This window comes from Bos indicus, chromosome 1 (genome assembly GCF_029378745.1).
Source record: "Bos indicus isolate NIAB-ARS_2022 breed Sahiwal x Tharparkar chromosome 1, NIAB-ARS_B.indTharparkar_mat_pri_1.0, whole genome shotgun sequence".
Taxonomy (NCBI): Eukaryota; Metazoa; Chordata; class Mammalia; order Artiodactyla; family Bovidae; genus Bos; species Bos indicus.
This window is the reverse complement of record NC_091760.1, coordinates 71,860,646-71,879,030: the sequence shown is the minus strand read 5'-3', so window position 1 is coordinate 71,879,030 and position 18,385 is coordinate 71,860,646. Positions and strand designations below refer to the sequence as shown.

Below are 18,385 nucleotides of genomic sequence, written 5' to 3'. Positions count from 1 at the left end.
CTCTCCTCTTTCACTTTCAAGAGGCCCTTTAGTTCTTCTTCACTTTCTGCCATAAGGGCAGTGTCATCTGCATACCTGAGGTTATTGATATTTCTCCCGGAAATCTTGATTCCAGCTTGTGCTTCCTCCAGCCCAGCATTTCTCATGATGTACTCTGCATATAAGTGAAATAAGCAGGGTGACAATATGCAGGCTTGATGTACTCTGTTTCCTATTTGGAACCAGTCTGTTGTTCCATGTCCAGTTCCAACTATTGCTTCCTGATCTGCATACAGGTTTCTCAAGAGGCAGGTCAGATGGTCTGGTATTCCCATCTCTTTCAGATTCTTCCATAGTTTATTGTGATCCACACAGTCAAAGGCTTTGGCATAGTCAATAAAGCAGAAATAGATGTTTTTCTGGAACTCTCTTGCGTTTTCAATGATCTCGCGGATGTTGGCAATTTGATCTCTGTGCTCTGTGACAACCTAGAGGGGTGGCATGGCGTGGGAAATGGGAGCAGGGTTCAGCAGGGAGGGGACATGTATATACCTGTGGCTGATTCATGTTTACATATGGCAGAAGTCAACACAATATTATAAAGCAATCATCTTCCAATTAAAACAAAGAGAAAGGAATACCTCTGATGGGCTTCCAAACTTCCAAACCTCTGATGGGATTCAACCCAAAGGAGGATCAAGAAACCAAAGTAGTAACCACGTCAATGAAGTCTGTTGTTTTGTGTTTTGTTGAAAGAACCTACTTACCTCAAATCTCTATGGTTTTCCTGGACGCCCAGGAGACAAGAGACCAAAGACAAGGCTATAAGTCTGTACAAAGAGTTGGGACTATAATCCTGCACAAGGCTGGAAAATTCAGAGGACTATACCCGCTGAAAATAGACTAGGAGAAAAAAATCCCCTGTACCAACCCAGGCCAATATGTGGATATATTGTAGCCTGGATTTTGGCATCAAGAGGAAAAAAACTTCCCCTTTAGAATTCATAACCACAAGTTTTCCCTCACATAGGTCTGAAAGTTCAAATTTATAGTACCTACACTGTCCAGGAAACCTCAAGTCAAGTAAGTCTCCCAGGCTGGTAACACTTGGAGGTCTAGAAGAAACAAATATATATCCTTATTGCACAGGGTCACTCTCAACAGAGGACTGAAAGGATTTCCACAGATAAACAGGCTATCAAAAGGTACACATGAGCACCCAAAATAAAACTACAATATGTCTGAGAAAATAAGCCAGGAATGAATCAACAGAAACCACAAAGAGAATAATGAAGCTCATGAAGTTTAGATTTTGGAATTATTTATTACAGAATATAACATAAGTTTATTAAAATGATTAAGCAAAGTAAGAGAGGAGCAAGAAACAAGATACTATTTTAAAAAAATTCACCAAGCAACTTTGAAAAGGAGTCAAGTAAAACTTCTAGAAATAAAAAATATAACTGAAACCAAAGCCAATGTTTGGATTAAATAGCACATTACACACAGTTAAAGACAGAATTGATAAACTGGAAGACAGATATAAAGAAATTACTGATAGCAACCCAAAGAGAAAGGAAATATGAAAGGAAAGTTGAGAGACATGGGGACAGATTGTGCGGGTATACTGTATACTGTATGCATAATGAAAAAAAGAGAAAAAACAAAAGAAGCAGTATATGATAAGACAATGGCTTAGAATTTTCCAGAATTGATCAAAGACAAGACCCTTCAGATTCAGGAAGCAAAGTGAATCCCAAACAGGATAAGTAAAGGAAATCTCAAACACATCAAAGTAAAACTGCAGAACACCAAAGATAAAGAACCCAGAAAGAAAAGACATCCCCTGCAGAGAAACAACTATTAAATTTAGCATAGATTTCACAACTGCAACAATGTGTGCAATCTGACAATGGAAAACTATTTTCAAACTACCTAAAGAAAGTAACTGAACTTAGAAGCACATACCCCATTAAACTCTTAGTAACAAAAGTGAGGGTGAAATAAATATATCATCAAGCAAAAACAGAGATATCACAAGCCACAGAGATGTTACAAACCGGAGACTTACTAAAGGAACATCTTAAAAAGATATACTTCAGGAGAAAGGTAATCCCAGAAGTAAGGTACAAGAAATCAGATAGATAGTTAAACCTACCAACACAGCATGGACTAGGACAATCCTCTATATTATTTCACTCTCTCACAGCCTACCAAATCTTACATTCAACTACCTACTGGTAGTATATAAATTTGATGGATAATACAGATAGGTTTGGGGCTTCCCTTGTGACACAGTGGTAAAGAATCTGCCTGCCAAGGCAGGAGATGCAGGAAATTTGGGTTCAATCCCTGGGTCAGGAAGATCCCCTGGAGAAGAAAATGACAACTCACTCCAGTATTCTTGCCTGGGAAATCCCATGGACAGTGGAGCCTGGCAGGTTCCATGGGGTCGCAATGAGTGGGACACCGAGCATGCATGCACACATAGGTGTTAGTCACTTCACCTTACATTCTTTATCTTCACATCATATCAATTAGCATCAGTCATAAATATAGATGAGTAACATGAGATGAATAGACTATTTGACTAGAGTAATCCTTAAACTCATTACATTCTGAAATCATTACAGCAGAAATAAATCTTCTCAGTTCCCAAGTCATGAAATCTACTATCCTCCATTAGATCTAACTAAATAATCTAAGTTCCTACTAGAATGGCTGAAAGGCACACACACACACACAAAACAATCTCTACCCCACCACCACACTTAGTTGAGGTAATCTTTGTTATTTTCACCCAGAAAACATTACATGATACTTTAAGAAAATACAGCATACAAGTGGAACAATACTGGAACACAATGACCAGGAGAATAGTACCTGTTTTCTCTGAGAAACTGATTTAAAAAGTAAAGTAATTTTCATTTTTTAAGTAATCCAAAGAAGACAGTATAAAGATTTCAAAATCTGATGCTCTGTTGCATCAAAGTGATATCATCTGCCAGCATTTATCAGGCAAAAAAACTCATATTAAAGTATCTTCACTCACATTCACACTTTTGTTACACTTCTGAATACCCATATAAATGAAAAAATAGCTGAATCATATCCCAAGCCACCATTTCAAATATTAACTGAAATGAAAACATTTAAATACTGAGGAACTTGGCTTTGATGTGCAAAAGAAAATGACTATTACATACATGCACATACAAAGAAACACACTTAAGAGGTTAAACAGTACCGGGTTCCCCCACCTGACTAACCGTATTCCAAAATGGTATTAATGGTACTGAATTTTAACTAGTATATAATTCTATTTAAATGCCACTATATTAATCCCACTGAGTAAAAAAAAAATCTGGAAAACATGTTAACATGGCAAATTAGAAATATTTATTCCCATTAAAAAATACCAGAATGGGTTTTAGAAAATTAACCAGTGATAGCATATATAAAGTATATCATATCCCATTATGCTATACAAAACATATCCTAGTTTATTGGCTTCTGTTTTAGAAGATGCTTGCCCTTTTATTTCTTAATTAGCTTATGCATTTGCTTTATTTTCTAATTTTTCCAAAGAAAAACAATAAACCAACACCTTTTGTTCTTAAAAAAAATCATCTGAAGACTCAAAAACTTTTGTAACTATACAACTTAGTAAAATATACTTTTTAATATTAGTATTTAACTCCATCAATCCTTTGCCAATTCATATATTCAAAAGCAGTATTATAAAAAGAGAATGAAAAAGCTTCAAGGAATAATCAATTTTGATATTAATTTCTTAGAAGTCCTACTTTAATGATTTTCTTTGAAACTGCACAAATTAATATTCTTATAAAACTAACATTTAAATAAACTCTGATTCATCCAAATTAGTCTTATTCATAACAATTTTCTCAATTTTTAGCAATAATTTGTCTCTAATAAAGTACTTATTTATAACCCAAATGAAGATTAAGTCACTTCTCATAAATAATATTAATTTAACAGAATTAAGTTTCCTGTATTGGCCCCTGATGCTTGAGGATTATTAGAGGTCTACACAATAGAGCACTGAACTTTGAAATTAGTTGAGAATGATCCAGAATTTCCTCTAGTAAACATAATATCAGCCATAAATGAAGACAAAAGGCAAAAGTAATGACATAATTCTAGAAGAACACTTCTAGTCACAAATAGTTCAGTCTTATTTAGGTTTATGGAAAGTATTTAACTGCATAAAATTCATAGGGAAAAATGGCCATATTTGAAAACAGCCACAAGGATCAAAGTAGAACACAGGATGGAAATGAGCAGAGTCACAGAACACACTAAGGAGGTATGTATGGTCAGCCCCACTGGAACTTGTAGAGTCAAATTCTTGTATACCTTGGGAGAGAGACAGAGAAGTTAGATACATTCAAGATCAACATCCTAAGATGAAACCACTACTTCTTTGATTTTTAACTTAACTTTCTCTTTTTTCTTTTAAATACTTTTCGCATTGCTATACTACATGTAACACTACCTGAAGGATTCTTTGAGATTCAACATTTCAGTTAATGTAACAGAATCAGACTCATTAAGTTCCCTGTGCTATGCAAGAGGCCCTCATTAGTTATCTGTTTTATACATAGTAGTGTATATATGTCAATCCCAATCTCCCAAGTCATCCCACCCTCTCTAATACCCACTCCTGGTATCCACACACCCATTCTCTACATCTGTGTCTCGACTTCTGACCAAGTCAGTGTTAATGAGCTACTAATACTTACTCAGTTTAATAACTGAAAATAAGTTGGGAGGTTAAAACTCTAAAAATGGCCTGCATCCACCTAGATTTAGATTTATAATAACAATATTACTGTCTAGAAACTTAATCACAGTTGAAATGATACAACTTTACAGTTTTACTTTCCTTTGTTCACTTGTCCTATGTAATATAATGAAGTTAACTAATTCATTTTGTTACTTAAAAATTAATAAAAAGTTCTAAATATAGTGAAGTTTTACTGATTAAATAAAATCAGATGGACACACCACTATTTTTTTTTTTTTGCCATTTCACACTTTTAAAAAGCACATCAACTACACTTAGCCCTGGATCAATGAGGCATGGGACTAACTCTCAGTCTCCATGCCTGCAAATTATATGATTCTATGACTACTGCCAACAGTAACAAAGAAACAACATTAAAAACAAATACAAAACAGCTTCCTATGGTAGAATATAAAATTATCATCCCTTAAATGCGGCAGAAACACTATAGAAGGAGTTTTATATGAGGACGCATGACCTAAAACAACATAAAATATTAACTTTGTTGTTGTGGTTGTTTAGTCGCTCAGTTGTGTCCAACACTTTGCGACCCCACAGACTGTACCCCACCAGCCTCCTCTGTCCATGGGATTCTCCAGGCAAGAATACTGGAGTGGTTTGCCATTTCTTTCTCCAAAATATTAACTTACTGATTTATATTTCATATTGTTCCATTGGCAGATATCCTTACTGTTCAAAGTACAAGGAGCTGTCACCTCTGACTGAGCCCAGCATTTCAAGACTGGAAACTCTGAGAAAAAGTGGTAGAAAATCATATCAGAAAACCTGTATCTGGACTAGAAGCCAAGTCAGTCTTTCATGTTGGGATATGATTATTCAAACATTTTAATACACAATGTACATGATTTGGACTCAGCTATCATGTGCTGTTTTATTTTAACAGACTGTTCTAAGTGGATGCCTTGAAAATTATAAAATTACAAAGACTGTGAAGAAGTTGAGCATGACTTCTTAACAAATCCCACTACACCAGGGGCCATTTTTTTTAACTTAAACTTTTCTTGAAATATAACATAACTCAGAAATGAACAGATCATAAACCTACAACCAGATAAATTTCCATAGATAAAACACAGCCATGGAAAGAACTCTCAGACCAAAAACATGAACAATTCCAGAACCCCAAATGCTCTCTTGAGAGGGGGTACTTTTCCAAACTTTATTTAGGGTAGGTAAAAGGTGACCATTAAAACAAACAGTAAACTAGGTTGGATGAACAAAGTTAACACAGTTGAATACTTTTTAACTTTTCTCATCATGAAACAGATGATGACAGCAAGTATGTGATTAAAAACTTCTTGTCAGTCTTTAGTAACAGTGCTACTGAATTCTGTAAACATTTTAATCAGCCCAAATTTGGAGATACAAAGAACCAAAATCTGAAAGGGACTTCCTAAAGTTTTGTTTCTAGGAAGACTGAAAATGATGAGAGCAGTTTTTTACTTTGCTGAAATCCACACATAAAAGGAGAACAATTCTACACAAAACCAATAACTCGTAGACAACTTTTACAACAAACCTAGGTGATAAAGTATCCCTAAAATACATGCAAGTGGACACAAAGCACGAACAGCTACAATATCAGTATGCAATCCTGCAATATCAGTACGAAGAAACAGAAATCAGCAGAGGCATCAATGGCTGAAAAAAGAAACACACCACGAATTATATGCCCACTCATAAAAGAGCTCATTGCTGCTGCTGCTGCTAAGTCGCTTCAGCTGTGTCCGACTCTGTGCGACCCCAGAGACGGCAGCCCAACAGGCTCCCCCGTCCCTGGGATTCTCCAGGAAAGAACATTGGAGTGGGTTGCCATTTCCTTTTCCAATGCATGAAAGTGAAAAGTGAAAATGAAGTCGCTCAGTCGTGTCTGACTCTTATCGACCCCATGGACTGCAGCCTACCAGGCTCCTCCATCCATGGGATTTTCCAGGCAAGAGTACTGGAGTGGGGTGCCATTGCCTTCTCTGATAAAAGAGCACAGCACCACCTATAGTCTTACCAAAAGAATCAAACCTGAATCTGATCACACCTCTCAAGCTAGCTACCAATTTCCAAGCAATGAAGAAGTCAGAGGAATTAATGAGTATAGTCATCCAAACCTCAACAATGACAGGGTCTCAAATGACCCTGGTTCTTCAACAGATAAAATTTTCTTTAAAGAATGAAATAGAGGGGAAATCTGTAATTAATAGACTTAACGGAAATAACATTTTCTTAATGGGCAGAACTAAGCCATTGTGTCTAAGAATGCCCACTTGAGTAATAAAAGTATAAAAGAAACATAAGGAAGTGATTAAAAGTCAGGAGAGTGGGTTACTCTTACAGGAAAGGCGATTGGGACAGGACCTGTGGGGCTGCTGCTACGCTGACTGGCAAAGTTGTTTCTTGACCTGGGTGGTAGTTACATGGCTAGTTCCCCTCTAATAATTCACTAAACTATATATTTGTGAAGTTTTTCCTTATCAGTGCTTTATTTTACAATCAAAAAGTTTAACAGAAAGAAAAAAGAAACATGACTTTGTTATCATTGTTCTTGACTTACCACCATAGCTTCATTCTTATTTTCAACTCTCCAAAAAGATTTGTAACCCTTACCTTGGTCACAATACATCAATAAATCAGGGTTATGGACCACAATAAAAGTTTCTCCATCTTTAACATGTGGCCGATGATAGCGATAGTGCACAGGCAAAAAAGCTTGGAAACAATCAATGCACTGTGAATCTTGTCTAGCATAAATGAGAACTTCAGATTCCTTGGACAAATAGTTGGGAGCCTCTATATTAAAATTTTCCAAAACCATCACTGCCTGTCAAAAAAGAATACAAATATCAGTCCAGAAGAAATGAATGAGGAAGATGTAAAAAACAAAACCAGAAGACTGCTATATAGATGAACAAAAATGTCAAACACACCACCCCTTATAAACAATTTTCATTCCTTGTCCATCCTCAGTTTTAAGTAGAAAACACAAGATGTGATCTGTGTTTAATAGAAGCTTACTAAAAGTAAACTGAAGAAATTATACTCTGAGGTGTGAAATTTCCTCATAATAAGAATTTCTATGTAATTTCCTTATCAACCTTTGCTTTGGTAACAAAACAGGTACCGAGAAAAGAAACTTCAGGAATACATACAGCATAATTCAATAAGCTTGAAAACTATGATAAAAAGTTAACCCAGTATTGGGTTAAAATGATAGGTATCACTCTGGTAATTTCCTGTTCTTCAAAGAAGCAAGTAAGATGGTAGTGAGTAAGATAGAGCATTGCGGGCAGGAAGTCAAAGCAAAGGTCAGCACTCTTTTTTGGATACAAAGAGTTAATGGAAAAAATGGTAACGATTCTTTTAAAAACTAACATGGTAAAAAAACATTTTAAAATAAGTGTTTTATGCCAAAAGTAAAAATGCACACGTGGCAGAAATTAGTCTTACATTATAAATGTATCCATATATACATATTTATTTATAAAACCACACATATACACACACACATACACATACATATGAACATTATATACATGTGTGCATGTGTTTGCATACACACATGCAAGTTTTCTTCAGATTCACTTACACAAAGAGAAAAAACCAGCATTAATTTCTACCCACCAGAGCTAGCATCCTAATTCTTTTATTTGACAGTGACACCAAGTGCTGTATTTTCACATGTTGTTTCTTCCCTGTTCATCACAGGAGTAACAGAACTAACTAGCAAAGGTCAAAGATTTATAATCTTATGACTCACAAGGAACTTGAGAAGTGATCAATTTAAACCACTGTTCCAATGAGAGTATTTTTCAAATATCCAGCCACTGTTTTAATGCTTTCAATGATTGGAAGGCAGTTCATTATTTTAAGTCATCTCATTTAATGTACTGTTAAATATATTTCCTTTTTATTAGTAGAAACTTGATTCTCTGACCCCAAACAATTCACCAATTGTCCATGCTTACAATATTTGCAAAAAATATGTTATTTGTTTTACTAAGGGTCCCTCATAACTTAGAAGGCAACCACCCTCCTCCATATGTTTTCTCCTTCCCAAAGAAATATGCACAGTTTTCTTGGTTTCTCAAGACATGGTTTTCCAAACCATTCATCGTATCAGTTGCCTTTTGAAATACTCAGAGAAAATAGCAGCAATACTATCTTCTTTACCAAAAATTACATTATTTTTTTTCCAGTTTCTAGGTTTAAAAATTTCATTAACTTTTTAGCAGCCTCATTTCAGTGTGATATATATATATATATATTATTTTTTTTAACTAATAGACTTCATTTTTTAGAGCAATTTTAGGTATAGAAAAATTAAGCAGAAAATATAGCATTCCCACATACTCCCCATCCCTCCCAAACACACTCACAGTTTTCTCTATTATTAAAATCAGTCTGGTACATTTGTTACAATTCATTAAGTCAATACTGATACATTATTATTAACTACAGTCTATAGTTTAAGTTAGGGTTCACTCTTTGTGTTGTAGAGCCTATGGATTTTGACAAATATAAAATGACATGTATCATACTGAATAGTTTCAATGACCCAGTGCTCTGCCTATTCATCCTCATATTTTTCATTTGAACTTTTTGCAGAAAACTTTTAAGTAACTCCCATCCAATTTTTTCAAGTAATTGACTTTTCACTAATTAAATCCAGGGACTTATATTTATCTCTATTAAATTTTATCTTTCTGGCTATTGTCTATTTTTTTCTAGGCTGTTGAGATTTAACTGAAATCCCAATCTGTCAACCATTTATGTAACATTTATGAACTTGATAACAATATCTTCTGTATTTTTATCTAAGTATAAAAATGTTGACTAAGAAGATTACAACAGCAAATCCCTAAGAAATTTCACTAGAGACCTTCTGCTACAAGTTTATCAATGCACTCTCTTTGCATACAACTAGATATAAATCAAAATAACACATATTTTCTATCTTGTCAACAAAGATGTATAGAATGACCCAGTAATAATAAAGGTAACTTTCTTTGAGTACCAATTAAGCTCAGTAGTTTATATACATTCTTTTCTTTAATTTTCACAAGATCCCTATCAGGTAGGACCTCTTAGGCCTGTTATATAAATGTGTAAACAAAGTATCAGGTAGATAAACAATATAGTAGCTAGTAAGGAGAGGAGACAAGATTCAAAGCCAGGTCAAAGAGATTCCCCTATTCAGTTAGGTTAAATAAGATAGCCAATATTTATCTAGTTGAAAATTAAGTATAATAAGTAGAACTAACACAAAGTATATTCCTGACAGTGCTATTTAGAATTTATGATGGCATTATGATCTTCAGCTTCTCTAATTAATGAGTTTTGTTTACTGTTTATTTTCCATAGACATAAAAATATGGAAACTTCCCAAAAACTGAGAATATTTTTAACATGAATTTAAACTGCTGCTGCTGCTGCTGCTAAGTCGCTTCAGTCGTGTCCGACTCTGTGAGACCCCATAGACGGCAGCCCACCAGGCTCCTCCGTCCATGGGATTTTCCAGGCAAGAGTACTGGAGTGGGGTGCCATTGCCTTCTCCGGAATTTAAACTAGAATTTAAACTAAAATATAATGAAAATGAGGCAAACTGGTCTAAATGGCATTTTGGCCTTCAGAGAGGGCTCTATTAGTCAAAGGGTTATTTGGTGATGGTTCAAAAACTTTTATTCTGGGTATCTGAATCTCAAAAATCAGCCTTAGGGCCTTCCCTGGTGGTCCAGTGGCTAAGACTCTGTGCTCTGAATGCAGGGGGTCAGGTTCGATCCCTGGTCAAGGAACTGGATCCCACATGCTGCAACTAAGAGTTCTCATGCTGCAACTAAGACCCACTGGCTAACAGCCATGGACCTACACTTTTTCATGACAACACTAAACTACACATATCAAAAACCACCTTAGCAAAGTTAAATGAATTAAGCAATAAAATTTTTGAACTGTAACACTCAACAGATCTTTCTCCCCTAGACTAGAGCTCTATCTGGAGAAGGCAATGGCACCCCACTCCAGTAGTCTTGCCTGGAAAATCCCACGGACAGAGGAGCCTGGTAGGCTGCAGTCCATGGGGTCGCTGGGAGTCGGACACGACTGAGCAACTTCACTTTCACTTTTCACTTTCATGCATTGGAGAAGGAAATGGCAACCCACTCCAGTGTTCTTGCCTGGAGAATCCCAGGGACAGGAGAGCCTGGTGGGCTGCAGTCTATGGGGTCGCACAGAGTCGGACACGACTGAAGCGACTTAGCAGCAGCAGCAGCAGAGCTCTATCAAAAAAGCTCAAAACCAGAACAAAAAAAATCTAAAACATTTCCCAAGTAAGACACAGCAATCAGTATCTTTGAATAACTTATACAATCTAAAATTGTAAAACTAAAGAAATGAAATGTATAACAATAAATACTTTTCTGACACTGGGATGTTAATTCTTGTTAATTACTTATTTATGTATTTTTATTTGGTCACGCTGTCTTCATTGCTGTGTGCTAGTTTTCTCTTGTTGGGGAGAGCGGTGGCTACTCTTTGTTGCAGTAAGTGGGCTTATCCTTGTGGAGGCTTCTTGTTGCGGCTTGGGGGCTCCAGAGCTCGAGCTTCAGTAGCTGTGATGCACGGGGTTAGCTGCTCTGAGGCATGTGGGATCTTCCTGGACTAGGGATTGAATCCGTGTCCTCTGCATTGACAGGTAGATTCTTAACCACAGTACCATCAGGGAAGCCCCGGGATGTTAATTCTAACAGTACCTATTTTTTTCTAATCAGTCTGGCTAAAGAGTTTATCAATTTTATCCATCTTAAACTACAAGTTTTTGGTTTCACCAGCTTTCCCTACTGTGTGTGTCTGTTTTCTAGTTCATGAATTTCTGCTGTGACCTTCATTATTTCCATCCTTCTACTGTGGTTTCACGTGCTCATCATAGATTAAGGAGGCTTAGCTGAAAACGTTAATTGAGATCTTCTTTCAAAATAGATAGGCATCTTAGTGCTACAAATTTCCCTCTAAACACAGCTTTAGCAGTATCCCATTAGTTCTGGTATGTTATGTTTTCATTTTCATTCAGTTCAAAATACTTTATTTCCCTTCTGCTTTCTTCTTTTGACCCATGGATTACTTAGAAGTGTGTTAATTAGTTTCCAAATATTTGAAGATTTTCTAAAGATCTTTCTATTCTTTATTTCTAATTTAGTTCATTTGCAGTCAAGAATATTCTTTGTAAGACTTGAATTCTAAATTTATTGAGGCTTGTTTTATAGCCTAGAATGATCTATCTTGATAAATACTGCATGTATACTTATAAAGAACATGTATTCCACTGTTGTTGGATGGACCGGTCCATAAATGCCAATTAGATCAGGGAGTTGGTTCACAGTTTTGTTCAAATCTTTCATATCCTTACCAACTTTCTGTCTACTTATCACATCAATTATTGAGAGAAGGGTACTGAAATCTCCAACTGTAAGTGTGGATTCATCTATTCCACCTTACAGTTCAACCAATTTTTCTTTGCATTTTGAATCTGTTATTAGTGACATAAATGTTTAGAATTATTATTTCCTGCTGATTAATTGATCCCTTTATCAAAATGGTGATAGTCTTTAGCACTTGTGACAATCTTTGCTCTTGAATCCCTTTGCCTAATATTAATATAACCACATCAGCTTTCCTTTGATTAGTGTGAGCATGTCTTATCTTTTGATTTAAAAGTTCATTTCTTATATGCAATATACAGTTAGGTATTGATTTCTTATCCAATCTGAAAATCTCAGCGTTTTAATGGAGATATTTAGACACTTACATTTAACATGATTATTAATATTGTTAAGTTTAATTCATCTTGTTCTCTGTATCTTTATTTTTTGTTCCCTTTATCTTCTTTCTCTGCCTTCTCTCCAATAGACTGAATTTTTTTATAGTTCCATTTAATCTGCTGTGCTGGCATATTAACTACGACTGTTATTTTTGCAGTTACTTCAGTTTATAGTAAACATCTTTACTGTATCAGTCTACTTTCAAGTGACATTAAACTACCTTACATTTAGTGTAACAACCTTACTAAAGTGTATTTCATTTTTCACGTTCAACCTTGTGATAGTGCGATCATACATTTTATTCTTAGACATGGTATGGATGCTACACTACATTGTTGTTATTTTTTGTCAATTATCTTGGAAAAATTCACATAATATGGAAAAAAACCTTATTTTTACTCATGTAGTTATCATTTCAAGTCTTCTTCTTTCCTCGGTGTAGATACAGATTTCATCTGGTATCATTTTCCTTCTGCCTGAAGGATCTCTTCTAACATTTCTGGTATTGGATGTCTGATGGTGAAGAATTCTTTCAACCTTTATGCCTGAAAAAGTCTTTATTTCACCTTCACCTTGAAAGGCATTTTCACTGTATAAAGAAACAGATTTTTTTTTCTTTCTATATTTTAAAGATGCTGCTGCTCCAAATTCTTGTTTGCATTATTTTCGACAAGAAATCTGCTGTTATTCTTACCTTTGGTCCTCTGTATTTTATGTGTTTGTTTTTTTTTTTCATCTTGATGCTTTTAAGGTTTTCTTATTATCATTGTTTTAAACAATTTTATCTTGTACCTTGATATAGTTTCTTTCATATTTCTTGCACTGAGCTTCGTAGATATGTGGGTTCGTAGTTTCCATCAAATCTGAAATTTTCTCAGCCATTATTTCTTCAAATATTTTTTTCCATCTCCATCTCTTTCATCTCTCCTTGGGGATTTCCGTTACACCTCCCCTGCTCAGTTTTATTGAGATATGAAATATAACATTGTGTAGGCTTAAGGTATATAACATGAAGATCTGATATATGTATATTTTGAAAAATAATTACCATAATAACATTAGTTAAAATGTCCATCACCTCACACAGTTACCTTTCAGTGTGTGTGCATGGTGAGAACATTTAAGGTATACTCTCTCAGCAACACAGTTTGTTAACTACAGTCACCATGCTATACATTAGATTTTCAGAACTTAACTCTTCTTATAACTAGGAGTTTGTACTTTCTGACTACCTTCACCCATTTCTCCTGCATTCTCACAGTCACCATGCTATACATTAGATTTTCAGAACTTAACTCTTCTTATAACTAGGAGTTTGTACTTTCTGACTACCTTCACCCATTTCTCCTGCATTCTCACCCCTGGCAATGACCAATCTACTCTCTGTTTCTGAGTTCAGTTTTTCTTATATTCCCCATCTAAGTGAGATCATACAGCATTTGTCTTTCTTTGACTTATTTTACCTAGCACAACACTTTCAAAGTTCATGCGTTTTGTTGCAAATGGCAGAATTTCTTCTTTTTTTTTTAATGTTTGCATAACATTCCATTGTGTGTGTCTCTGTCTATGGGTATCCATATACATGTGTATATACACATATATACACAAATGCACACAAATACATACACATTTATACACATCTCAGTTTCAGAAATATATATCTCACATTTTCTTTGTCCATTCACCTATTGATGGATGCTTAGGTTACTTCCATAACCTGGCTATTGTAAATAATGCTGTAATGAACGTTGAGGATGCAGGTATCTCTTAGAAATAACCCAATTAGACTTATGGTAGGTCACATGAAGTTGTTCCACAACTCACTAATGTTCTACTCGCTTTTTACATTTCTTTTCTTTATGTTTTATATTTTTGGTAGTTTCTATTGCTATGATTTCAAGTTCATTAATCTTTTCTTCTGCATTAATCTGCCATTAATTCCATCCAGAATATTTTCCATCTCATACTTTGTAGTCTTAATTTTTAAAAGGTCAACTGTCCTTTCAAGTATCTTCCATTTTTCTATTTACCTTTCTGAACATAAGGAATACAGCTATGATCAGCATTAACTGAATCATTTACCTCCTCATTACAGGTCATATTTTCCCACATCCTTGCAAAACTTTTATTAGAGTCAAGACATTTTGATCCTGTTGGGTACTAGATATATCTGCATTCCTATAAATATTCTTAAGCTTTGTTTGTAATGCTGTAAGGTTACTTGCAACTGTCTGATTTTTGCAAGGTCTTGGTTTTGAAATTTGTTAGGTAGGACTGAAATAATGTTCACTCTAGGGCTTAGTATTCCCCACTACTGAGTACTTCCGTTTACTCTATCCAAAGCCTAGTGAATTACAAGGATTATCCCAGTCTGGTTGGTGGGAACAGGTACCACAGCTAGACCTGTGTGAGACACTATTACCTCTAATTTTTTCATATAGTTCTTTTCCCAGCATCAAGCAGTTTCCTCACATGCATGCATTAATTAATACTCAACTATGCATTCAGGGGAACCTCTGTGGATCTCTGGAATTTGTCTCTATGCAGTTCTCTCTTCTCTGATACACTGTTAGTGAATTCTAGTGACTCTGTGTGCATGCATGCTAAGTCACTTCAGTCGTGTCTGATGGGATTCTCCAGATAAGAATACTGGAGAGGGTTGCCATGCCATACCCTCCTCCAGGGAATCTTCCCAACCCAGGGGTCAAACCTGCATCTCTTATGTCTCCTGCATTGGCAGGCGGGTTCTTTACCACTAGTGTCACCTGGAAAGCACTTTTAGTGACTTTGGTCTTTCCCAAATCCTACCTTTATCTCCTTAACTCAAGAAGTCCACTAGGCTCTGCTTAGGTTCACCCTCCCTGTACCACAGTCTGAACTCTCATGTAATAAACTAGGACAACTGAAGGGCTAACGTTATTTATTTCTCATCTCTAAGATTTCACTGCTTGATTTTCAATTATTTTTTCCATTCTTTCTTATATTTTGTCTATTTCTTGGTTGTTTCAAGTGGAAAGCAAATGTGTTCCTGTTCTTTACCTTGGCCAAGGCAGAAGTCCTAACACATTTTGACTGAGTGAAACTTGCAATTTCAAAAACATTTCCATTTTGACCTATAAAATATCAATTTCTTATGTTTCAATCTAATATTATGCTGTTTCCAAAGAATGTGAGAGATTTTGATTAAAAATCTACAATGAAACTAGTTAAGACTTGTTTTATTTTCAAATTGCTCAGAAGCTATCATAAACTCATATCATCCATACAGTCAAAAATTTTGTCTTATCTAATAGAATCAAGATATATAAGCATCAATCATTCCCTATGTATAAATTCTCTTCTATCTAGTTAAAGTCACCAAATAATACCACATCTCATGACAAAGTTTCTCTGCACAAAGAATTGGGGCCACAGTCTCAACTCAGCTAGGCAGAAGGAAATAGCATCTAATATATCAGGAAATCAACTTCTAATCATACAAACGAGACATCTATTTTTCTAGACGCTTCCAAAATGAAAAAGTAAATTCACGTAAAAGATTTGTAATTAGATATTAGAGAATTAGGAAGCAGAAAATCAAGATAAAGAGAAACCTGTCAAGCAATCTATAATGGGACCCTTTACCCACCTTATTTTCTCATTATAGGCAACCTGCACACACCCCTATCTCATCCCAACCACAGGTATGGGTATGTGGGTATGTGACCTCTTTTTGGGTATCTATGCATAAAAAAATTCCACTTTCTTAAAACATGGTAGATCATTTTATTAAGTAAATTTAAATATGATTCCAATCCATGTCAGTACAAGCCAAGAACTGTATTTAAATTTGAAATGTACTTTTTTTTTTTGGCTGTACCATTCAGCTTGCAGGATCTTAATTCCCAGACCAGGGACTGAACCTGGGCAGTGAAAGTGTGGAGTCCTAACCACTGTACTGCCAGGGAATTCCCAAAACATATTGTGTAAAAATTAAAAAGCCTCATTCAGAATTCATGCTCAGTGAAAAAAAGAAACAAACAAACAAAAAAAAAGGATCTTCCCACATATGTATCTAAACTGCCATATATGTGAACATGTGTACCTAAACTGCCATACAGACACAAAAATAGAAATAGGAAGAAATGGTAACGAGAGGTTAAAATAGGGGAAAGCTTAGCATTGTATACTTTTTATACTCCCTGAATTATAAACCATGAGGATATAATTACCTACTCAAAAACAAATGTAAATAAAACAGGTGAAGAAATTAGACTAAATCACAATTAGAAATAAACCACCATCCTAAATGTCTCCAAGTATATCCAAGTGTATTTTGCCTTTTTAAAATTCATATACAGAATGAACTAAAACAGTTTCCCCAAATTTCTTAATAGGAATCACTTCAGTCATTAAGAGATTTGGGGATCCAATTTGATTTGCTGAATTAAGCTTTCTCAGAAAGACAATAATCTGCACCAAAAATACCCCCTGGTGATTCTTATCAAAGTTAGGCAAACTCTTAACTAAGGAGTAAGATTTATTTCCCAAAAGAACACCAACTTTGCAATTAGACAATCCTGGATTCATTTCCTGGCTTTTCCATTTACCTATGTGATCCGGGATAAGTTATTTGGACCCTTTGTGCCTGTTTCCTTATCTAGAAAATGGAATCTTTCCAAGGATGCTGTAAAGATTAATCTATGAAAAGGATGTGGGACATAATCTTTCTTATAATGCTTAATTTTATCTTGCTTCCTTCAAAAAAAATACCTGTTATATAGATATCCAATAAATATTTGTTTCCTTTCCTCCCATACCCATATTATACAGATGTTGGGGTATATGTCAAATTTTAACAAAGTAGTTGTTGTTGAAGCAGTATTTATTAACCACTAATCTTTTCAAAGACAAGCTTTAATATAATCGCCATTTTAGCTGACTTATTACAGACAAGTATGACAAGTTTCACTCACTTTTTAAAGAATACTCCTATCCTATCTTTTACATACACTTAACAAAATGAATTAAAAAATACTACAATGTCATCTTGTCTATTTTGCCTTAATCCAATTACAATATTCCTACAATAATTTCCCTCTCAAAAAATCCCTCTAACAGTTGTACCTCTGTTATGTTTCTCTCTCGTAATGAAGCCAACTCATACGGATCCACAAAAAGTCCTGTTGGGATGTACTGTTTAATTAAGAGTCGGCAGGTCTGTAAGTCCTCAATGCTTTCTCCAAATTTCACTTTTGTTAACAGGTCTCTGTAAGACAAGTATGTTTTAAGTAAATATCTTCATTCAATTTTTTTTCTTAAGAATTCATTCAATTTTTAAACAAGCTAATATAACAAGCTTATATTTAAATTAACACAAATATTATATTTCAAATTAGTTTTTCAAAAGAAGATCAAAAAATTAATGAAATATTTACATCACATCAGAACCACTAATTAGATCTTTCAGAAATTCATGTCATAGTCACAGTATCCTTTTAGGGTATCCTATTAGACAAACATCAATGGGAAAGGATGGAGTCCAGAAACAGACACACACTTTTTAAAAATAAAGGTGCCAATATAATTTGATGGGGAAAAGATTATCTTTTCAACAAACAATGCTGAAACAACTGTGTACCTATATAGAAAAAACTGAACTGTGACCTCTACCTCATACCATACCACAAGTATTAATCTAAAATAAACCTATTTTAATAAACTTAAATGTACAATTGTCTCAGCTTTCTCTCTGGAGGCTTATTTTGGACCAAGTGCAGAGAAGGAGGTC

The 18,385-nt window shown here is 35.0% G+C and overlaps 1 protein-coding gene across 1 annotated transcript in view; it reads right to left on the bottom strand.

Moving 5' to 3' along the window:
- Positions 1-3,355: 3,355 nt before the first annotated feature.
- Positions 3,356-18,385, bottom strand: part of PIGX (phosphatidylinositol glycan anchor biosynthesis class X) — a 24,458-nt gene continuing 9,428 nt past the window's right edge. Inside the window, exons 4-7 of the mRNA XM_070775478.1 lie at positions 17,722-17,863; positions 7,409-7,622; positions 5,440-5,540; positions 3,356-4,359 (exon numbers count right to left, since the gene is read on the bottom strand). Coding sequence (XP_070631579.1) covers positions 4,216-4,359; positions 5,440-5,540; positions 7,409-7,622; positions 17,722-17,863 — 601 coding nt within the window. The 3' untranslated portion in view covers positions 3,356-4,215. The remainder of the gene's footprint in view (positions 4,360-5,439; positions 5,541-7,408; positions 7,623-17,721; positions 17,864-18,385) is intronic.